Consider the following 20979-nt stretch of genomic DNA (forward strand, 5'->3'; position numbering starts at 1 on the left):
TAGGTGTTGCTCAGGGAAATACTCGCCACTTGGTGAACACGTCTGATTGGCTGGAGCATTTTCCCCGCCCTCTTCTGATGGGAAAGGACGAATTTGATTGGTTAAGAGAATCGAAGGTGTTTACTTCACGGACTGTCAGACTAGAGGGTTGACAGTGACGAGTGTCCACTTTCTCAGCTGAGTTCCTCGCACAGGTAAGCAGATTTACTTTTAGTTTTTTTGTTTTAATTTTCTAAAAAGCCCTTACTTTAATTATGATGCAAACTCAATAAATCAACGGCCATTGCTTCACGGTTTACAGTTGAAAAGTTGTAGTGAACATGCTAGGAGTTGACACTTGAACTTTGACTTCTACACGAAACTGATCGCTTTGGTACTCGGCACCCAAATGTAACAATAATCAACTTTTTGTTAATAGTTCCTAAAACTATTTCTGAGATAATAACATAAATTGCGCTGGCAAGTAAAAGCATCAACACTTTTTCGTTTGCGTCATGTTTTTAAAATATTTTTGCGGTTCACATTATTTTCTGAACCTGAAAGAAGATTATTGCAGAGACACACACCTTTAAATGGGAGGATGGAGATTTTTTATATTTATGATATTATGAACTGTTTGTCAAATTCAGAATTAATAACAGGAGTTCTCTTGAAGATCTGGAATGAGACAAAAATGATTGAATCTCTTATTAAAAAAGGATATCAGTTCATTGTGTTCTTGTTTTGTACACAGGATAATAAAAATGGGATTAGATGCCAAAACACTGAAGCACAGATTAACTCATGACACACAGAAAGAGTTTGGAGGAACTCTAGGTAAGTCAAAGCTATGTTTTTGAAAGAGAAAAAAATCTTTGTTAGTTAAATGTTATCAACATTATTAAAGTTTTTTTAATCTTCTGCTCCACCTTTTTTACTGCTCAGACATGCACTTGACAACAAAAAAATATGCTAATTTTCAAAACCGTATACTAACAAAACTAATCTCTTTTTAATGAATACATACCGTATTGAAATAATACAACATTTGTCGATAATTCATTCTACATATTTACACTCTGTTAAAAATGTAGATCAAAACAATTGTTGTGGGCAAAAACCTAACAAATCACCCAACGTAGGTTGATACTTTCTATGTCTCCTAAAAAACAATATTAGAATTTTTCTCTTGTGACTTTCATTAAGAAGTTCAAAAATAATTTTAATTCCAAAAATAGTTGAATTTTCTATAAATTCTTTGATGCAGTGGACTTCACAGGGTTTAAAACAAACTGCCTCCATCCCATCATCTTTAGGTGCCGTGTGCATTCCCATCTTTCTACCACTGACCGTACTCTTCCTGATCTCCCTGAGTCGAAGTCCAGATGCGAGTGTGCTCCAGTGGCCTCCTTCCCTTCCCTCCTACAATCAGCTGTTGGACCCTCTGGCTCCTGTGCTCCTGCTGGGATGGATCGCTCTGCACGTCCTCCTCTACCATCTCCCATGTGGGAAGGTGAGACGTGATTAAGTAAGAGATAATGCCAGACAACGTGTGCATTATCAGAAATTAACACACACCGTGGAAGTCTGATAATGCACACTTCTTTGGGCATTATCCCACTGAAACCATGGCTACCTAAAAAAGAAATAAATATTCAAACAACTTTTACTACTTTACTCTTGTTATTTTTTTCTGTTTAGATCGCTTTTTCACAAAAAGCGGAATATTTAATATCTGGTCATGTGTTTTGTGTTAAGAAGCCAGCGCAGTGATATAGAACATTTGGGCTATTTGACCTGAACTTCTTTTTTAGGTGTGCATTATCACCGCAGGTTATCACTTTTTAATCCACTCTCAGAAGCCAATCAGAATCGAGTATTCAACTAGACCATGGTATAAATGACAATAATGCCATTTCAAACCCATTGGCTTCTTCAGAAAAAAATAATACTATCAGTAAATGCACTGTAGATTAATTGCTCATAGATTTAACTGGTTTTGTTACTTGGAGTTAATTGTTGCAGCATTTGTTGAACAGCTCTCAATGTAGAGATTGATGATAATTGTGATTGGATGAGAAATAATGATACATGTTAAAAACACCTTTCATTGGACTGGGTCTTTAAAAAAAGTCCAAATTACTCAACAATTTCTTTGATAATCTGTTTCATGACATGGGAATCTACAGTCTGCAGAGTCTTAACTACACAAAGAGACACAAAAACAATCAAACTGTCTTCAAGGAAAAGCTCTTATTCTGGGTTCATCAACACACGTTGTCGACTGTATTTTCATATCTGCTCTGACTGACTCCCACTGGGCAACATCAGATTTCAGGTGTACACGGCAAAGTGTGGATTACCAATAATATTCTGGGCAGCCTCTGTTCAGAGTTATCCTGTCCTTCAGTATCAACATTTTACCACAAAGGCTGAAAGACACTTCTAGGTCTCAGGTCTCTAAGCTCTTCTTCAGGGCTGCATATGTCTGTTATTGTCAATACCTGGAGCAGCAACTATTGACAATGACACATTTGAACTAAATAGACAATATTCATAAAAGCATAGCTAGACATTATTGTTTTTGTTATGAAAACCAGGATATTGTGACATTTAAGTTCACAGAAAAATGAGAATGATCCACAATTGATTACACAGAAAGACCCAGAAAATAATTTGTTCACAGTAAGAAGAATTTGTCTTTTCTGCTTCGAGAGACTCTCTATGCCTTTCAGTCTCCATCTCTCCCTCCTTTACGTCTGTCTGCTTGAAGGTCTGCAGCTCTCAGTTTCACTTTCACTGCTTAGTCATCCCTATTGTTGAACTTCTATAGAAAAGTCGGCACAACAAGATTTGGAATCTGCAAAAAAATATAAATCCACCCCCTCTTTTGTGAAATGGAAAGGGACTGGATCACTGTCTCTGGGCAGGAAACACAACTCTAGTGCTGAACTCCATATTGCTCCAGGTTGGTGTTTAGAGTCATGGGGTTGCTGGAGCCTATCCCTGTCACGTTTGAGTGAAGGTGGGGAACACCCTGGATTGTTCACCAGTTCCTCACAGGGCATTTAAAACTACTTTAAGACCAAATTTGAAAAGACGTTGCAGTCCAAACTCCTACATAAAATCAGGACAATAGTGGACTACTAGATTAACCCTTAAATCTTTTCACTGTGATTCCATTTAACACTAGTTAAATGTAGAAAGGCAACATTTATTTTCCTAAATATAAACTATTTTTTTATTTCTTTGCAGGTTTCTGAAGGGTTGGTTCTCAGGGATGGAACACGACTCAAGTATCCCATTAATGGTATTCTTGACTTTCTGCTCTTTTATTTTCATCATTTATCTCACTTTCATTAAAAATATGAATAAAAATATGATAGTTTCCAGCTGTTGTCTACAGAAGTTTATCCGGTTTAGAGAGAAAGTTGGTTGACAGTTGTGTCTTAACCTCCCAGCTCTGTAGGCTTTTTCCTGCTGTGATGCCACATTTGCTGTTATTTGTTTCTTCCCTGAGGTTTCCACGGCCTTTGCGTCAGCGCCGCGCTCCTGATTTTGCTAGTGTGCCTCGGCGCTCCCCTCGGGTATGTGTTTGAGCTGCTCTTGCCTCTGGCAGCGTCTGCCATAGCCGTGTCCTTCCTCCTCTCCATCTACCTCTACGTCCGCTCCTTTTGGGCTCCCTCCCATGCTCTGGCTTTGGGCGGAAACACAGGTGAGAGGCTGAGTATTAGAAGAAGCTCCAACCTTAAGCAGCACCGCGCCTTTGTAAGCCCGTGTTTGTGTTGTGAGGGCGGAAGAATTTTGGTATTCCGCTGGGTAATTGTCTAACAGTGAAGCTCTGCAGGAGCTTGCAGGCATCCAGTATTGAGCGAGTGTTGGTTTTTTAAGCTAGCTGACCCCGCTGTACCGGCTGCTGTGTGCTCTGCTGCATCCAAAGGCAGAAAGCAGCCGGCGTCATGAGTCATACTCTCAGAGGAGAACTTTCATCAGTTTGTAGAAGGAAAAACACTTCCAGACTAATAATGTTTTCACTCCGGTTAGAGAAGACAAAATAAAAAAACAGTGACCAGAGAAAAAAAAACCCTGTCTTATTTAGCTGCAATGTTCCTCTCAAATCAGTTGCATGTATTTAAAATGATAGTTTGTTAATACTAATGATTGTACAAAAAGTTGAAGAACAGCTGTGGTCATATCACCCATTCCTTTTTAGGGGGATGATTTTAAAGCTGTGTTTTCAAATGTCTAATTATGCATCGCTAAACTCTGACCTTTCTAAAGGTAAGAACACGAGCTGAATAACAAGACTGGAAAGTGTTAGAACTATTGACTGTATATAAGAACTGGATTGAGTGACCCCTCCCCCCGAGTGACTCGGATCACTCAGGTTGTGTCAGAATTCCCCACCAATCCCTAACTACTAAAAAACTATATAGTGCGGGTCTATATAGTGCCCTGGATTTTTAGGTAATTTGGACATGATGCTCACTACTTTTCTTTTGTTTTTCTAAACACTTGATATGACATCACCATTTCACAAGGTGAAAATCGAATAAAAACGAACATTTCACGACGTTTATTTATGATCCACTGTGTTCTGATGGTGAAAATGTGGATGGTTTATTAAAAAATTACATTTAAACACGTTTATTTGTCTGAAATTGTTCGACCGCAATGCATTGTGGTCTATATTCGCTAATCTAGTGAACATTAGTGAATACTAGCAAAGACTTATGGGAAATTTTGACTGCACTCGATTTTGGAATTAGTAGATTCAGACAACACTAGAAAATATTGATTGGGGGGTGGAGGGGTGGGGGGGGGATTTGGACACCACCACAAACTGGCCAATCAGATGACTCTGGCTCCCAAAAAAAAAAAAAAAAAGAATTTACCTTATTTTGTTGGAGCCAGAAGTCATTCATTTTTCATTTTCGGTCCAGTTCTCTTATACAGTCAATAGTTGGAACTCTGAAATCCTTCGAGAGCTGATGAGGTAAAGGTCACCTGTCAATCACAAGACCACACCCCCTTTTACGCAACAAGGTCAAGCATAAAATTTTAAATAAAAATATTAATTTTGTCGCTATTTATAGAAAACAAAGTTATGCAGAAAAGGGAAAAAGACAGCAAAAGGAAATATTTTATTTAATAAATTTAAAAAAATTAACATTCAAGTGAACTTGAAAGGAGATCTGCACTAAACCACCTGTGGTTACTTGGTGAAATGCAGCTAACTCTAGTAACTTTATTCCTTAAAACACTCCATTAATCCTGTAACTCCTACAAATAACAATTTAAAAGCTAATTACAGCAGCTAATGCCATCTTTTGTTTTGTTCTGGTTAAACAACACTGGATCTAACCAATCTCAGTCAGAACAGTTCCCTTTACATCACACAGCCACTGTGCACGTATGAATTAAGCAGAATGATGAGGTTACGGCTCATACTCTGGGTGATAATGAAGCACAGACTGAAAAATGTTGTTTTTTTTCTCTGTAAGGAACACTCGCTGCACTTTTCAGGTCAATATAACCCTTTTCACATCAGCCCACGGTTGGACATGTCATCGCATAAAAGCACAGGCAGAACTATTACTGCCAATGACAGGTTTCTGTGTGTGTGTGTGTGAACACTTTCTCTTTTGCTAGGGCATCTTAATGGACTGTAGGCATCAGTCAGAGCTGTTACACAAAGAGCTTTTTTTCTGTGTGACATGAAAAGGTTTGCTGTGAAATGTCTGCAAGCACCCACAAATGAATGAAATGTTTTTTAATGAACAATAACCGCTTTCAACTACCAATAATTTACAAAGGTTCATGATCTGACTCAGTCTGTCGTTAACTCAATTTTCTGATTTAAACACATCTTTTTAATTTATATTCTGTTTATAATCACAAGATATAGAAATATGCATTTGCTCCATTGTGTTTTTTTTTCAAAGGCAATCCTCTGTATGACTTCTTCATTGGGAGGGAGCTGAACCCCCGCATTGGAAGCTTCGACCTGAAATACTTCTGTGAGCTCAGACCAGGTTTGATAGGCTGGGTGAGTTGAGCAGCAAAGATGTCCTTTCTCTGCTTTTGTTCTCACTGATGTCCTAAAATGAGGTGGTTATCAGGGCTAAATCGAGTCCTTTTAGATCTTTGAAGATGTATTGTTTTGACAAGTCACTGATGCCCTGAAGCCATAAAGGTCATGATACTACCACCACCGTGCTCTACCTTTACTATAGGGATGTTGTCATTGTAATTATTTGAAAACTGCAATAAAATATTGCAAAACGGATACATGAAACCCATTTCAGATACAAAGTAATACATTGGTTAGAAAATGTATAAAAAGGAAGGATGATGCCATTTTACTGGTGATTACTCTAATCATAAATGTACGTTTATGCTTATTATGATATTCAGAAACTCTTATGACAAAGTTGAATAGGGCTTGTAGTTCTTAACTCGTTGTTCTGCTTCTTTAAGGACCTCCTAAATAGGACTGCCACGATTAGTCGACTAATCAACGACCTATCGACTATTAAAATAGTCGACGACTAAATTAATAGTCGATTAGACGTTACTTTATATTACATGGAGTCAGAGTGTTGTAAATTTGGAAGTTATAACTGCATTATGTTAGATATTTGTGCTATTTTGGCTTTTATTAAGGTTTTTTTAGGTGAATTTAGAGTTTAGGTAATACTTCAGCTACACGCTAGCTATTCAGGCTAATTTAGGATTTTATTAGTTTTTTAGGTGAATTTGGAGTTTAGCTAATATTTCAGTTGCATGCTAGCTATTTATGATAACTTCGGCTTTTTTTATTTTTGGGGGGCTAATTTGGCTAATATTTTAGCTGGCTATCAGCTTCAACGTTTTCAGCTACTAGCTTCAGCTATTTCAGCTATCAACTTTAGCATTTTCAGCTATCAGCACAAGCATCTTCGTGGCCAAATTCAGCTTACAGCATTCACACTAGCATTATCACAGGTAATGTTATATATCTAGTATTTAGTTAATTTAAAGCTAATGATGGTTAAAATGTCTCTTTTATATCCAGTTTGTACTTGTAAAAAATAAATGGTGATTAGTCGACTATTAAAATAATCGTTTGTGGCAGCACTACTCCTAAACTAGTTTTTTTTTTTGTTTTTGTATTTTTTTTTCTCTTAACATTCTTTATTATTTCAGTTCATCTTTATATGTAGCTAGTGGCTACCATCATGTTTCTTTGGAGAATAACTTTCCAGATTTCTGCATGTTAAGGTTCTTTCTTGAAAGGCAGGACGATATGTTGCTTTGTTTTTAGCTTCTTTCAATTCATTCAACACCAAACAGGTCAAAGGGCAAATCCAAATTCTTCTTCTACCCCTACGGCTTCTCTCTACACCTCCAGCTGTAGGGGCATTTGGTCCGGTAGTGGTGTCTGAACTTGTTTTAAGGAGAAGGGACCTAAAGGGTAACCAAACAGGACAGCTGGAGGCTGATTCACTCTCTGCGGAGGGGTCCTTAACCAAACGTCAATATGTGACCACTTGGGAATTTTTTTATTTATTGTTACTTTATCAACAAATATTGCACATACAGAAACATTGACATTCCAAAACATGTGCCAATAACAACATTTTCACATTGGCCAAGAAAATGAACAATAAAATTAAATAAAGCCATAAAATTGCAAAATAAATTAGGTAGAAAGTGACGAGTTGGGAATGAAAATTTGTTGGACTGGCAACTTTTGATGACATCATCGAGGGTTAGTGACGTCCGAATTGGAGAACACTATGTTTCCACAATTCTCTATTTGGAGGGCTACATGTTGGGGAAGAATTCGGATTCCGTCTAAATTACACAGGTTTTCTTAAACTTGACATAATAGAGGTGTTTTAAATGACACCCCCATTAAAAAAAATAATGAAAATAGCTCTATGAAGCTATGAATTTGTTTTTCCTCAGTAATGAATATTCATAAACATCTAAAAACATAATGTTATTTTTTTAGATAAATTATCATATTTTTTGATGTAGCAATCTCAATTTTTAAATTCAAGAAACATTTTTAAAAGTGTAAATAAAATTGAGGTTTCACTTCCACTCTAATAACCTTTACCTTAGCTTATGTCTCACTTTAACAATATTAGTCAGTAAATTTCATTTTTCTTTAGTTAAATCAGAAATAGTAGATAAGACTTATCTGTCCTTTTCACCCTCATCTTCACCAGTGAATGTTACCTGTAATTTTTACTATATTCTGTTTTCAAAGAACCTCAGAAATCTTCAGATTTTAAAATGAAAATCCTTAAATAGTAGGTCTGATAGAGGATGGCATCACAAAATACAACATTTTGGATGAAACGCTGAGTAAATCTTTGAAGTATGGATGGCTGAGTTCATTCAGAACCGTACGTGACAGATCTGAAAACGACCTCTAGGTGGCGATATGGCTTTCTACACAGTTTGACAGCCAAACTTTAAAGCTTTGTCTTTCATAAGCTGCCACAGTGACAGAAGCATTTGAGGAAGAACATTCTGCTTATCAGTCTCGTCACAGAGAACATGACACATATTCATGAACATGAAAATCCCAACGAGAACCGGATTAAATGCAATCGGGAATTTCTCTGGACATAAAGGAAAAACAACACAGAGACTGTAAAGAATCACATTATCCTGGAAAATGCTTTCCCGCCCTCCCCTCTTTTCTTTTTTTTTACAGCGTAGACAGTCAAACATTTGCATATGTGAGTGTTTCAGTGCCTCCAGTGTGTGGGCGAGCACAGAAAACGCTGAACCACTATCTGGCGCCAGACAGCCAGTGGATTATTTTCACTTCCTGTTAATTAAACATTCTGCATTTTACATTTTCTATTAAACCTTTAAATGTAAAAACTAAAGCCTGCAGGGGGAGGGAAGAAAATGAAAACACCAATCACGTTTTTCACAAATGCGTTTTTATATAAACAGACTCACAGGTTCTTTGCAGGATGGAGGTTGAGACTGAACATCTGAACGCCTGCCGGGCGTTCAGGAGCTGAACCGCCGTGTCACACTCTGATCACATTACATAGACTCAACTATCAATTAATTAGTCTGGAAATTAGTTGTCAGATTAGTTCATGATGGAAGCGAGAGGTCACTCACAGACGGACCTTTGTGGTTTTTGGTAGGTGAAGCAGATCTTGTTTGTTTTTGGGTCAGGTGGTGATAAATTTTGGAATGCTGATGAAGGAGGTGGAGCTCCGAGGGTCCCCCTCCCTCGCCATGATGCTGGTGAACAGCTTCCAGCTGCTGTACGTGGCAGATGCTCTGTGGAACGAGGTGAGCGGAGCTCTAGACGCATGTTTCTGCTCGCCGTTTGGACGTTTCACTTTGGTTGTGTCATCAGGAAGCGGTCCTGACCACCATGGACATCGTGCACGATGGTTTTGGTTTCATGCTGGTCTTCGGGGACCTGGCCTGGGTCCCGTTCACGTACGGCCTGCAGGCTGCCTTCCTGGTTGTGCACCCACAGACCCTGTCCTGGCTCAAAGCCATGTTTATACTCTCACTGAACGGTGAATCTAGTTTTTATCTGGTTGCAAAAGGCCGTGTTGCTCAGTGAACGGTTAATGATAAAAATATTTGGTTTCATCCAGGTATTGGATATTACATTTTCAGAAAATCCAACTCACAGAAGAACCAGTTCAGGCGAGACCCGACTCATCCAACTGTCACTGGTCAGTTACTTTCAGATTTTAAATGAGTTTGCAAATTCAAACACAAGCTTAATCAGATTTTAGTTTAGTTTTTGATATATTCACAAATTTATGATAGCAAATCTCTGCAAAGAATGACCTGAGATTCCCCTTTCAGGACTAGAAACAATTGCTACGGCAACAGGGAAGCGTCTGCTGGTGTCTGGCTGGTGGGGTTTCGTTCGCCATCCCAACTACTTGGGGGACCTCCTCATGGCTCTGGCCTGGTCCCTGCCCTGTGGTAAGAAAGTCATGAAGTTCTCTGCTGTTTCTGCCAAAAACGTGAGGTGAATAAAAGGGCTGGGTTATTAAAAGGTATTCATCGATTTGAAGCGATTCAAGCTTAATAAATCAATAATTGATTCATAAAAAATATCAATCGATTTAGCACATAAACCTTAAGTCCGCTAGCTTAATGCTAATGTTTAATGGAATTTCCACGCTCAATTGACATAAACATACATTGCTTACTAAATAAACATCATTATAAACTCACAGACATTAATTTTCCAAACTCTTTTAAGAAAATAATTCTTTAAGTAACAATTTGTGGTCTAAAAAACAGTTTTTTCCTCATACTGTCTTCTTCTGGATAAGGTGTTCTTCTATAGCGTGATCGCCACCTAGTGGCCAAACAGAAACGCCAGAGCAATGTTTACAATGTTTTTGTTAGAGCTTCTCCTTTAGAGAATCCATGTAACACTGTATGATATTAACAATCTCATTATTTCACTAATACATTTTATAGTATGTGAACTGGATCAGATTAATATAAATAAATTCAAAACTGAGGGCTGCACGGTGGAGCAGTGGTTAGCGCTCTTGCCTCACAGCGAGAAGGCCCCGGTTCGACTCCCGGCTGGGACCTTTCTGTGTGGAGTTTGCATGTTCTCCCCGTGCATGCGTGGGTTTTCACCGGGGACTCCGGCTTCCTCCCACCGTCCAAAAACATGCTTCATAGGTTAATTGGTGACTCTAAATTGCCCCTAGGTGTGAATGTGAGAGTGGATGTGTGTGTGGTTGAGGCCCTGTGACAGACTGGCGACCTGTCCAGGGTGTACCCCGCCTTCGCCCATCAGTAGCCGGGATAGGCTCCGGCGACCCCGAAAAGGAAAAAGCTAACAAGAAGATGAAGGAATATTCAAAACATAAATAGATTATTAATGTATATCTAAATAAAAGTGTAAATTTCTGAAGAAAAATTAAATTTAAATGTAATTTTTTATTAAACAATCCAAATTTTCATCGTTAGAACACAGTGGATTCAGAAATAGACGTCGTAAAATGGTTGTATTGATTTCAGTTTGTGGATTTGAAAATAGGAAAAATCACAAGTGCAGCATGCCCATAGAAAAAATGTTCATGAACTTTTCTTTCTATCGGTTCACTAAGGGATCAAAGATCTTGATATTTCGTGCGGGCTACTGGTGTTTCCTGTAGAGGGTTGCCCGTTTTTGGCTCACAAACAACTTCTACGTACCTGGAGGAGCAGTTGTTACTCGAGCTACGTTCACACTACCGTCAGCAACGTAAATTTAAGCAGCCACTTCAATTGAAACATCGATGTAGACACATTTAAATGTGGGTTTTGGGCTTCCATGTTCAAAATTCTTGCATTTTTATAACCGTTTTTATGTATGAAACGTGCAGCCAGACCAATCAGGGATTTGGACTGACTTATGGATGGCGTCCTTTCTAATTCACAGAAATGCCAACTTGATCATGGAGGAGAAATTAATAATTACGGTTTGTAATAACAAAGTCTTTCATTCATTGAAGTAGAGCTGTAAAAGAAAGAGCCTGGATGCTTTGCATTGCTTTGACATTTCACACAAAACCTCTTCCATCTGTAGGAGGCAGACATAGTAAACAGTAGGGAAAGAAGAAGAAGTAGAAGAAGCCCCTCCCTGGTGGACCAGTGTGAACACTAAATGTTCAATTTGTATGTAGCTTACAGACCCACTCCAGTGAAAATAGTCTTTTTAACATGTTCTTGTGGCCATTTTCTCATATTAGAGGACCTCCATAAAAGAATATACGATTAAAAATGCTTTTTCATTTCTTAACTCAAATCGTGTTGGATCAGAAAACCGGATGCTAGGAAAACCTCATGATGCTGCTACAGACCCATTATTTTTGCAGCTAGCTTGATGCCATAAGTTTGCGTGTGACAGAGCTCCAGGCTGCGAAGAGGGGAAGGGGGTGGGGTTTCTCCAGGCCAACAGTCCCGCCCACAAACCAGAATTGTATTAGTAATGAGCTACTGCCACTGAGCATAAAATATTTCTAATAAAACTACAGTCTTTTTGATTTTAGCTAAAAACTGCACAGTCATACGTTTAAAGACAATGGTTTTACAAAATGAAAAAAACAAATTTTAGTGGAACTTTAAGGCTCAAACATGAAAAGATTTGTGTCATAAGAAATCCCATTTCAAACAAAAGCGCAGTCATTTCTCAGAGAGGAGGTGACATGCCGGGTCAGAAGGAGAATACTGGAGCTGCTTTATGAGGACGCAGGTGGCTGATGTTTCATGTGAGGCTTCTTGAAAGGCTGCTGATGGAAGCTGGGAGAGGTTTGGATGAAGCGGGTCAGAGTGGATCGTAAGGCGGCTCTCAGAATCCCCCCGGTGCTCTGTTCTCATGTAGGTCACTGCAGTTCTTGTAGAAGGCCAGCTTTGCATGTTTACGCCTGTTTTTATCTCTTTTGATGGTGAATAAAGTTGGTTTGAGAAAGCAGCTGGCCTCCTTTCCCCCCGAGCTCGCTGTGCAGCTCGACATTAAAGCATCCTGCTTGCTCCTGGTGAGTCTCAGGATGTTTTTTTCTGGCTTTGAACTAAATCAGATGAGAGGTGTCCTCTTTGTCATGTGGTTTCACGTTGAAAGGTTCCACTGCTGAGCTGTGAGTCATTTACGAGTTAAATCTAACATCAAGATCACCATCATAACTACTCAAGTCACGGAGTCGACCTTTTCCTGTTTGGGACTGTGGCCCAGAATGGGATTGATGGCGTTTTTCATAATTCTGCTGTTTTATTAAGATCATTTGAGATACAAAGCCAAGCTCACTGCAACATGCAGCAAAAGAGAAAGAGCAGGAAAAGTTAGAGAGAAACAATTTTTATGCTCAGAGGTGGTAATTAACCTGAGAAGACCCGAGCTAATGTTTGAGATAACCCTCTACACCGTCACTGAACCCCAGTTCAGTAGTATTAACTACTGTGGGAATATAACTGAAAATGTCCATGCACGTGGACACCAGGTCTGAAGAGGTTAAAGCAACTCCACAGACTTTTTTTTGTGTGTGTGAAAAAAACAAAACATTATGTTTACTAAACTTCACTCCTTCATTTTTATTCCAAAAACATGAATGAAATATTTTTGGTTTTTTACCCTAATTGAATGTTTAACAACAAAAACAATCAAATCTTTTTAAAGTATGGCTGCCACAAATGATTATTTTAATAGTCGACTAATCACATGAAGTGTATGTAACTGGCTAAAATACTATTTAAATGCCAAAATAGCCTAAAAAACTGAAAAAAGCTTGTTAGCCAAAAAATGTATCTGACATATTAGCTTAATTCCAGAACAGCCTTAAAAACTAAAAAAAAAAATAAAATAAATTAGCCAAATCAGCTAGCATGTAGCTGAAAGATTAGCTAAACTCCGTATTAGCATTAAAAACAAACAAAATCCTAAATTAGCCAAAACAGCTAACATGTAGATGAAAGATTAGCTAAACTCCAAATTAGCCTTAAAACCGAAAAAAAAAATCCTAAATTAGTTAGCAAGTAGTTATACTCCAAATTTGCCTAGAAAAACGTAAAAAAAATTCTACATTAGCCAAAATAGCTAGCATGTAGCTGAAATATTAGCTAAACCTTAATAAATGCCAAAATAGTCCATAAAGCTAGAACAAAACTTTACTACACTCTGACTCCATATAATATAAAGTAACGACTAATCGACTATTAAATTAGTCGTCGACTATTTTAATAGTCAATTAGTCGTCGATTAGTCGACTAATCGTGGCAGCCCTATTTTGAAGTCTTAAATCTGGAGTAAATCGTCTTCACACTTCAGCCACATGGGCTTTTTGGAGTCTAGTTAATGCAACAGCATCTACAGTTGGGATTGACAGAAATGTTTATGGACATCTCTGCAAACAGAATGTGGACACAAAGATGAACCAAAGAAAATGTTAGGAATAAGAGCATTTTGGAGCCATGATATAGTTTGGTTAAAATGTAAACTGGAAAGTGAAATTATATCATCAGTTAAAGCCTTAGTTGCGTGCTCCCGTACGGGTTCTGCAGGTTTTTGGGTTGTCTGACCCATGGAGAGTCGTAGACAGCAGAGGTTGCATCTTAAAGTCCCCTCAGATGAAAATCCAGTTTTTTGAGCTTTTAATGTGTGCCATTTTTTTAATGAAAGAGAACTCTGCACTCTGGTGTGTTAAGAATGTGTTTAGATTTTTTTCTGCTCTATAAGAAAAACTGAAAATGACACCATTGCAATGCCTTTTATTAAATATCTTTTGTATTTATTTCTTCTGTAAGGGTTCAAAGAAGACCGATTGTTTGTTTCACCTCAGCAAATCTGTTCCTCTGCAAAAAGCTTCAGTTTCTCTGAGATTCTTTGCAAAATAATGCTCTTAAGGCTTAAGAACAATGAGATTCTTAAGCCTTTGCATTTCCATAAACCTCCTTTTCATACAATCTGTTTTTAAACCTGATATAAATTCCTTTAATTGGACGGCAGAAATGTTGAATTTTTCATCTATTCTTGTTTCAGTTCAACCTAAAAAGGAGCTAATTTAGTGGATAAAACTGTCAAATATTTGCTCAAATATAGTAGGTCATTTGATTTAAAAGCTCAGTTTTTATTTGTAAAGAGTTTTTATTGTGAAGCTGTTGGTGTAGAAATGTGGAATCTCTTTTTTCAGCTGCAGGAAACCCAGTTTTCTCCTTTTTCAAGAGCAGTTCTCCAAACATTGACTTGTGTAACAGCTTCTGTTCAGCGGTACCTGCCTCAGCACCGGGGGTGTATGTGATCGATGCCCCAAACTAAGAAATGATGCACTGGAATAAAGGGACATAAAGACAGAAAGGAAAAGAGAGATAAAAGATAATGACAGTGTGTTTCACGCCGACGAGCGGCGCACAGACAGACTGAAGGAACGACGACTGACAGACAAAAGCTGTAATTACAGTCTCAGAAATGAACTCTGAGATGAATCAACACTGAACTTGGTGAGTGTAATCAAGCAGCCATTCACTGAAGTGCTTTTGTGCGAGAGCATCTGAGAAGAAAAGGTTACCTTTGTGCAGAGGAGGCTGCACACTTGAAACGCGGCTCTCCTGATGTAGTCGGCATCAAATATGTCGATACTAAAATAAGGTGTGAGTTTTGTTTTTTTCTTCCTGTTCATTTGCATCTTTGTGTTTGTTCTCTTCAGGGTTTTCTCATATTCTGCCTTATTTCTACGTCATCTACTTCACCGTCCTGCTGGTTCACAGAGAGGCGCGCGATGAGAGGCAGTGCAAAGCCAAATACGGACTGGCGTGGGACACCTACTGCCACCGCGTCCCCTATAGGATCTTTCCTTACATTTACTGAAAAGGACATTGTTTAAACATCAACACTTCTTACACAATATCCACTTCATTTACAGTTTTTTCTACTGCATCAACAACATATGAACTTATCCTCACATGTGGACTTTGAAACCAGCAAAGGCTGCAGATGAAGCCGATCAGAACCTCTACCATAAACATTTGGTGATGATGCAGCCTGAGAACGAAAAAATCGATGAAGTGCCTTTGGTTAATAAAGACGACCTTGTGTTTGTATGTGTGTCCTTGGTGTGTGAAATGCTATTAAAAAACACCAATGCTGTTGCATCTAAACCAGGGTTGTTCTCGCAAAGAGGGACAGATTCTTTTTCACTTTCAATTTTATTTATTTCTCAGGGACAGTGCACATTAAAAGGATTGCACGCACTTAGTGCTGCCACAAATTATTATTTTAATAGTCGACTAATCACCGATTATTTTTTCAGATTAGTCAATTAATCACGTCATGCGCAAACTGGATGTAAAGCACACATCTTAACCATCATTAGCTTTAAACTAACTGAAAACTAGATACAGTATATAGCATTACCTGCGATAATTCTAGTGCAAATGCTGTCAGCTGAATTTGGCTGCTGAAGATGGTAGTTCTGGTAGCCGAAGATGCTGAAATTGATAGCTGAAAACATTAAAGTTGATGGCTAAAATTGGTGACGCTAGTAGCTGAGAACGTGTACTGTGCAGTGTCTCCAGTTCATCAAAAGTTGAGTGTGTCATGCAGAATTGTTGGAGCATATTATTGATTTTACAACAGGAGCCCCTTTGAAATTTGAACACTGACCACATTTAGCCCAAACGCCGGACTTTGGACATGCTGGATCAAAACCATCCAACACCGTCCACAAACTGCACAATTATTCAGTTCTCTAAATTTTGTAAACACCCACTCCAATGAAAAAAAGGTAATTTTGATGTTTCTAACATGTTCTGATAATGGAGGACGTATATAAAGAGAATTGAGCTTAAAATTGCTTTTCTGAGTATTTCCTTATTTAAATCAATGTGAATCAGGAGCAGATGAAAAATGCAGTTTGACAAGGAGCTCATTTGTGAGGTTGTTGGTGCCAAAAGTCCCGCCCACAACCGAGAGGTGAATTTCTAATGACGTAAAGCTGCTCTGAGGAAATATGGTCCTTGAAAATTAAAGGTTTTTTACTTTTGGATAACATAATCTTAATAAAAAAGAACACCGGGAACACTTTTATAATGATCAGAGTGACTTTAAAATGTTCTTTAAAACGTATAATTTAAAGGAGTTCGCCTGCATTTTTTCTTTGTCAGATCAAAACTCATGTAGCAAAACGCAAAAACTTGTGGTTTTAACTCCTCTTAGATGATCCCACTTCGATTCAAGCGTTCAACTGTAATTTTTTTTTTTTTTCCCAACACCTTTCCTCATAATAACCCGTGCGGCTTTGTCTAAAAATATTTGCCCCTTTTCCATTAGCATTCACCCTGCATTTACTCTACAAATTATACGTCTCCCACATGCGGTTCTGCAGACGGCTGATGCACACCTTCATTTTTTTCACCTCTTAAGCCCATTTGCAGCACAGTTGGCCTCTGGCTTCGCCTACACAAGCTATTTTCTGTTGTTTTTCATCAGCACTGTGCTAATTACAAAATGGGACCGAACGAGGCTGCACATGTCTTCAGAAATGGTTTAATTGCGTTCTTAAACATTTGTGAATATTATTATTACATTTCTGTGATTGTTTGATGTAATGATTTACAGTTGTTTTTGTTTTAAGCAGTTTTAACACCTGATGTGTCACTGGTGACGCCGAAACTCAAAATCTTAACATACTGTAACTTTTTAACCGTTCACACGTTCAGCATAATTCCAGCAGAGCACCGCTTTTCTCCTCCAGAAAAACCCTATAGCAAATAAATAAAAAAGTATTCAAATTTAAAAAATTTAAATAGATTAGCAACAAGTCTTTAAATATATCCATAGACTATCTTTTCATCTTTTATAGTAGTTTTTTTTTTTTAAACTGGAGCGTTTAGCTAATATTTTAGCAAGATGCTAGTGTTTTAGGCTATTTCTTTGTCATCTACTGGGGTTTTTTAGGCTAATTTAAAGTTTAGCTTCTATTTTAGCAACAGGCTAACGTTTTTGACTAGTTTAATTGAATTTTAGGCAATTTGGGAGTTTAGCTTAAAGCAATGTGCTAACCTTTTATTGGTTATTTTGGCATCTACTGATGTTATTTTTTAATCTTATTATTTTGAGTTTAGCTAATATTTTTAGCAACATGCTAACATTTTGGGTAATTTGTTATCTACTGAGTTTTTTAAGGCTAATTTAGAATTCAGCTTTTATTTTAGCAACATCCTAATGTTTTTGAATAACTTAGTTTAATGAGGAATTTTACGCAATTTTGGGGTTTAGCTATAATCAATGTGCTAGCCTTTTATTGGCTATTTTGGCATCTACTGATGTTTTTTTAAAACTACTTTTAGCTGATATTTTTAGCAACATGCTAACATTTTGGGAAATTTGTTATCTACTAACTTTTTTAAGGCTAATTTAGAGTTTAGCTTCTATTTCAGCAGCAGGCTAATGTTTTTGACTAATCTAGTTTCCTGAGGAATTTTAGGCAATTTTGGAGTTTAGCTAGTATTTAAGCACTAATTGGTAAAACAAAATTGGCATGTATTAGGGATTTTTAAACAATTTTAAATCTTTCAGATAATTAGGTCAACTTCAGTGCTTTTTCTTAGTTCTTTAACAGCATTTCCAGTCTTATTGCAATTCAAAATTTTGCAAATAGCTTTTGCATTTTCAGCGAAAAGCTTCAACATCTTCAGCGACTTCACACTAGCAATATTGCAGCTAATACAACTTTTCTAGTTCTTTTTGTCCCCATCCTCCATTTAAGCCATAATTGAGCTAAACGTAATGTTAGGTAAGTGGGAAAGGTTTAATGTAAACAAATCAACAGTGTACAGATTGTTGTTTGTTTGACTGAAGTGAGATCGTGTCTCACAGAAAAGGCCTCAAAGGAACTCAATAAACTAGTGTGTAACATAAAAAAATAAAGTAAAACAGCAAACAAATGAATCAAAATGAAATACAGCAGAAACAAATTCTAAAATCTGAACATTTTACTCAACAAGCAAAATAAAGTCGACCCAGGAAGCCAGGAGAGAGGTTGAAAGAAACTAGGATTTTTCCATCATTCACTCATTTTACAGAGAAACTTCACACCAGAAGTGCACAACCCTAACATGCCAGATGTCCATCCGGTGTTGCAGATTGAATCTGTCTGCACAGCCAGGAAAATATGCAGAAACCCAGAGCGCCTCACATAATAATGAATGGGCACATTGTGTGTCTGCGTGCGCACCCACCTCTGTGCATGTGGCCAATTGTGCATGCCAATTGTGATGTTTCAAGCCCATCAGTTGTGGCCAGTTTCCATGGTAACACCTCTTTGTGAGAGCAGGGATGCAGGCGAGATGGGGGAGCAGAGCCGAGATGGCCATCGTGGAGGAGGGCTCGCCGCGTCTGCAGCCTGGGGCGTGCTGGCCTGGTGCAACGGGGGGGTTCAAACGGTGAGCACAACCACGGTGTGGTGGAGGGGTTCAAGCAAACCGGTGAGAACGCTGTGTGGGAATGCAGTTCTGCCACATCAACTTCTCATGGATCTCTCGGTGGTGAGTGAGAGTGAGTCAACAGGAATTTCTAATACAATGTAGTTTCCATGGAGACAGCAGGGAATGATATGTTCTCCTCAAAGAGAAGGACAGCGCCAGCTTGTTCTTTCCCTGTTCTCTCTCTGAATCATTATTGAGACGAGTGATAACCCGACAAACCTTAGAGACGCACAAATGAGCCCTTGAGTGGCCCAGAACACCCCCTCAACATCTGGACTTCTTTTTTTCTCCTTTTCTTTTGTAGAAAAACACAAAATAGAGTGTTGTATAATGTCCAAAAAAATTCTAAATCTCTTGTGTTCCATTGGAGGGAAACTTTAACAGCTTTTTTATTCTAAATGTAAAGAAAATAAATACATGAATAAAAATTGTTTTTCAAAAATGTCAAACTAAATGACAATTATATCATTTTTTCTCTTTTATTATCACTTTTTTTACTCCATTTTTTCAAACATCCTTCTGCAGTGTTTTAGAGTGCATATTTATAATCTGGGTTTGTTTTCTGTTCTGTTGTTTGCATGTCACAATTTCAATCAACAAGGTTTGTTTGAGTAAATGAAGCAGCAGGGTCATTTGTCTATACAGGGGTCTGCAACCTTTAGCGCCAAAACAGACCATGTGAGCCCCAAATCACACCTAAACTTTCAGAAAATACACTTTTTTATTTATTTTTATGTGGCAATTTAGCTATTTCTTTAGAAAATATTTGCAATCACTGAATTAAAAAAGTGTGATGTTTTTCTCTAAATGTCATTACCTTGGATAGCAGCAAGTTCCTTTCAAAATAAAATACACTCTGTGCCAAATAAGATCCTCCTGCTTGAATTCAAAAGAAAACCAAGACAAACATGACATTTTCTTTCATTATAACAACAACTGGATGATATGGTGGAGCATATATTAGAATGTGCTTAACTCAACTGACTCATTTAAAATGTATTCAAATTATTAGTACTTTTCTTAAACCCAAAGAGTCCCAATGGGGGGGGGTAAAAGAGCTGCATGTTAGGTTGCAGGGTGACGTCAGACAAAATGGTGACATCGCCGACTGTGTGTAAAGGAACTTCCGGTTTACAGGTTTAAAAGCTGACAGCTGAATGCTGTTTACAGCAATTTTACGTAAAAAAATTAAAGGTAACCTTACTAATTTTAACATAAAAATGTGCAATATTTATTTCATGAATGTAATGCCGAACTGTATTTTCATTTCCTCTCTTAGATCGTTCACGAATCTAAATATAAATTTGAATAATTCTTCAATATTTAAAGTTCTATTGAAAATTTCAACCTTTCGTTTGACCAGATATTATTCTAACAGGTTCTATTTAGCTTGATGTTATTCGCACGTATTTTAAGTACGATCAATTGAAATTCCCGGTCACACGTAATAGAAGCAGCAAAGATTCACTCTGCTGCATGTTGGCTGTGTGTTTTAACTGCGCTTAAGGCTAAATTTAGTTGTTGTCTTAAGAGGAATTTGTTGTTTTTGGGGATATTTTAAGGGGTAATTGTAATGTTTAACAAGTGGCACAGTGAATATTTTAAGTGCCACTATAAAGCCGCGTATTTTCAGCTTTCAAAATAAGAGCGGCCAAGACAAAAGTTCAACTCTGGCCGTAAGCATTTAGAAAATTATGTGCAAAAAAATATTTCCTTATAGATATATATATTTATATTTGATGGTTACAGTTTATACTTAAAAGGTTATGAGCAACAGCAAAGGGCAGCAACGTCAGAAAATAACGCAACAGTTATTAGTTTTACTTTAAGGTCAGAAATCGTCTGACTTTAGCTCTGTTTTTAGTGATTTAGTGAACACGGAAATGTGTAACAATTCTGCAGGACGACTGACATTTGTACTTTGATTTGTGAATTATCTAAGAGGAGGAAACGAATGTCCCCAGATAGGACATTTCTAAAATAAACTTTGTACAAATTTCGGCAACAATTAGTTAGGTTACCTTTAATTAT

At 37.7% G+C, this 20979-nt stretch overlaps 1 protein-coding gene across 1 annotated transcript; it reads left to right on the top strand.

The window, feature by feature from the left end:
- The first annotated feature begins 52 nt into the window (after positions 1-52).
- Positions 53-15564, top strand: tm7sf2 (transmembrane 7 superfamily member 2). The gene is made up of 11 exons (XM_024264694.1): positions 53-194; positions 734-816; positions 1296-1492; positions 3235-3289; positions 3500-3694; positions 5925-6028; positions 9175-9294; positions 9362-9530; positions 9612-9692; positions 9829-9951; positions 15171-15564. Exons 2-11 carry the CDS (start codon positions 744-746, stop codon positions 15329-15331), a joined length of 1278 nt encoding a protein of 425 aa, XP_024120462.1. The 5' UTR covers positions 53-194; positions 734-743; the 3' UTR covers positions 15332-15564.
- The last annotated feature ends 5415 nt before the right edge of the window (positions 15565-20979 follow it).

This window comes from Oryzias melastigma, linkage group LG14, assembly GCF_002922805.2.
Source record: "Oryzias melastigma strain HK-1 linkage group LG14, ASM292280v2, whole genome shotgun sequence".
Classification (NCBI taxonomy): Eukaryota; Metazoa; Chordata; class Actinopteri; order Beloniformes; family Adrianichthyidae; genus Oryzias; species Oryzias melastigma.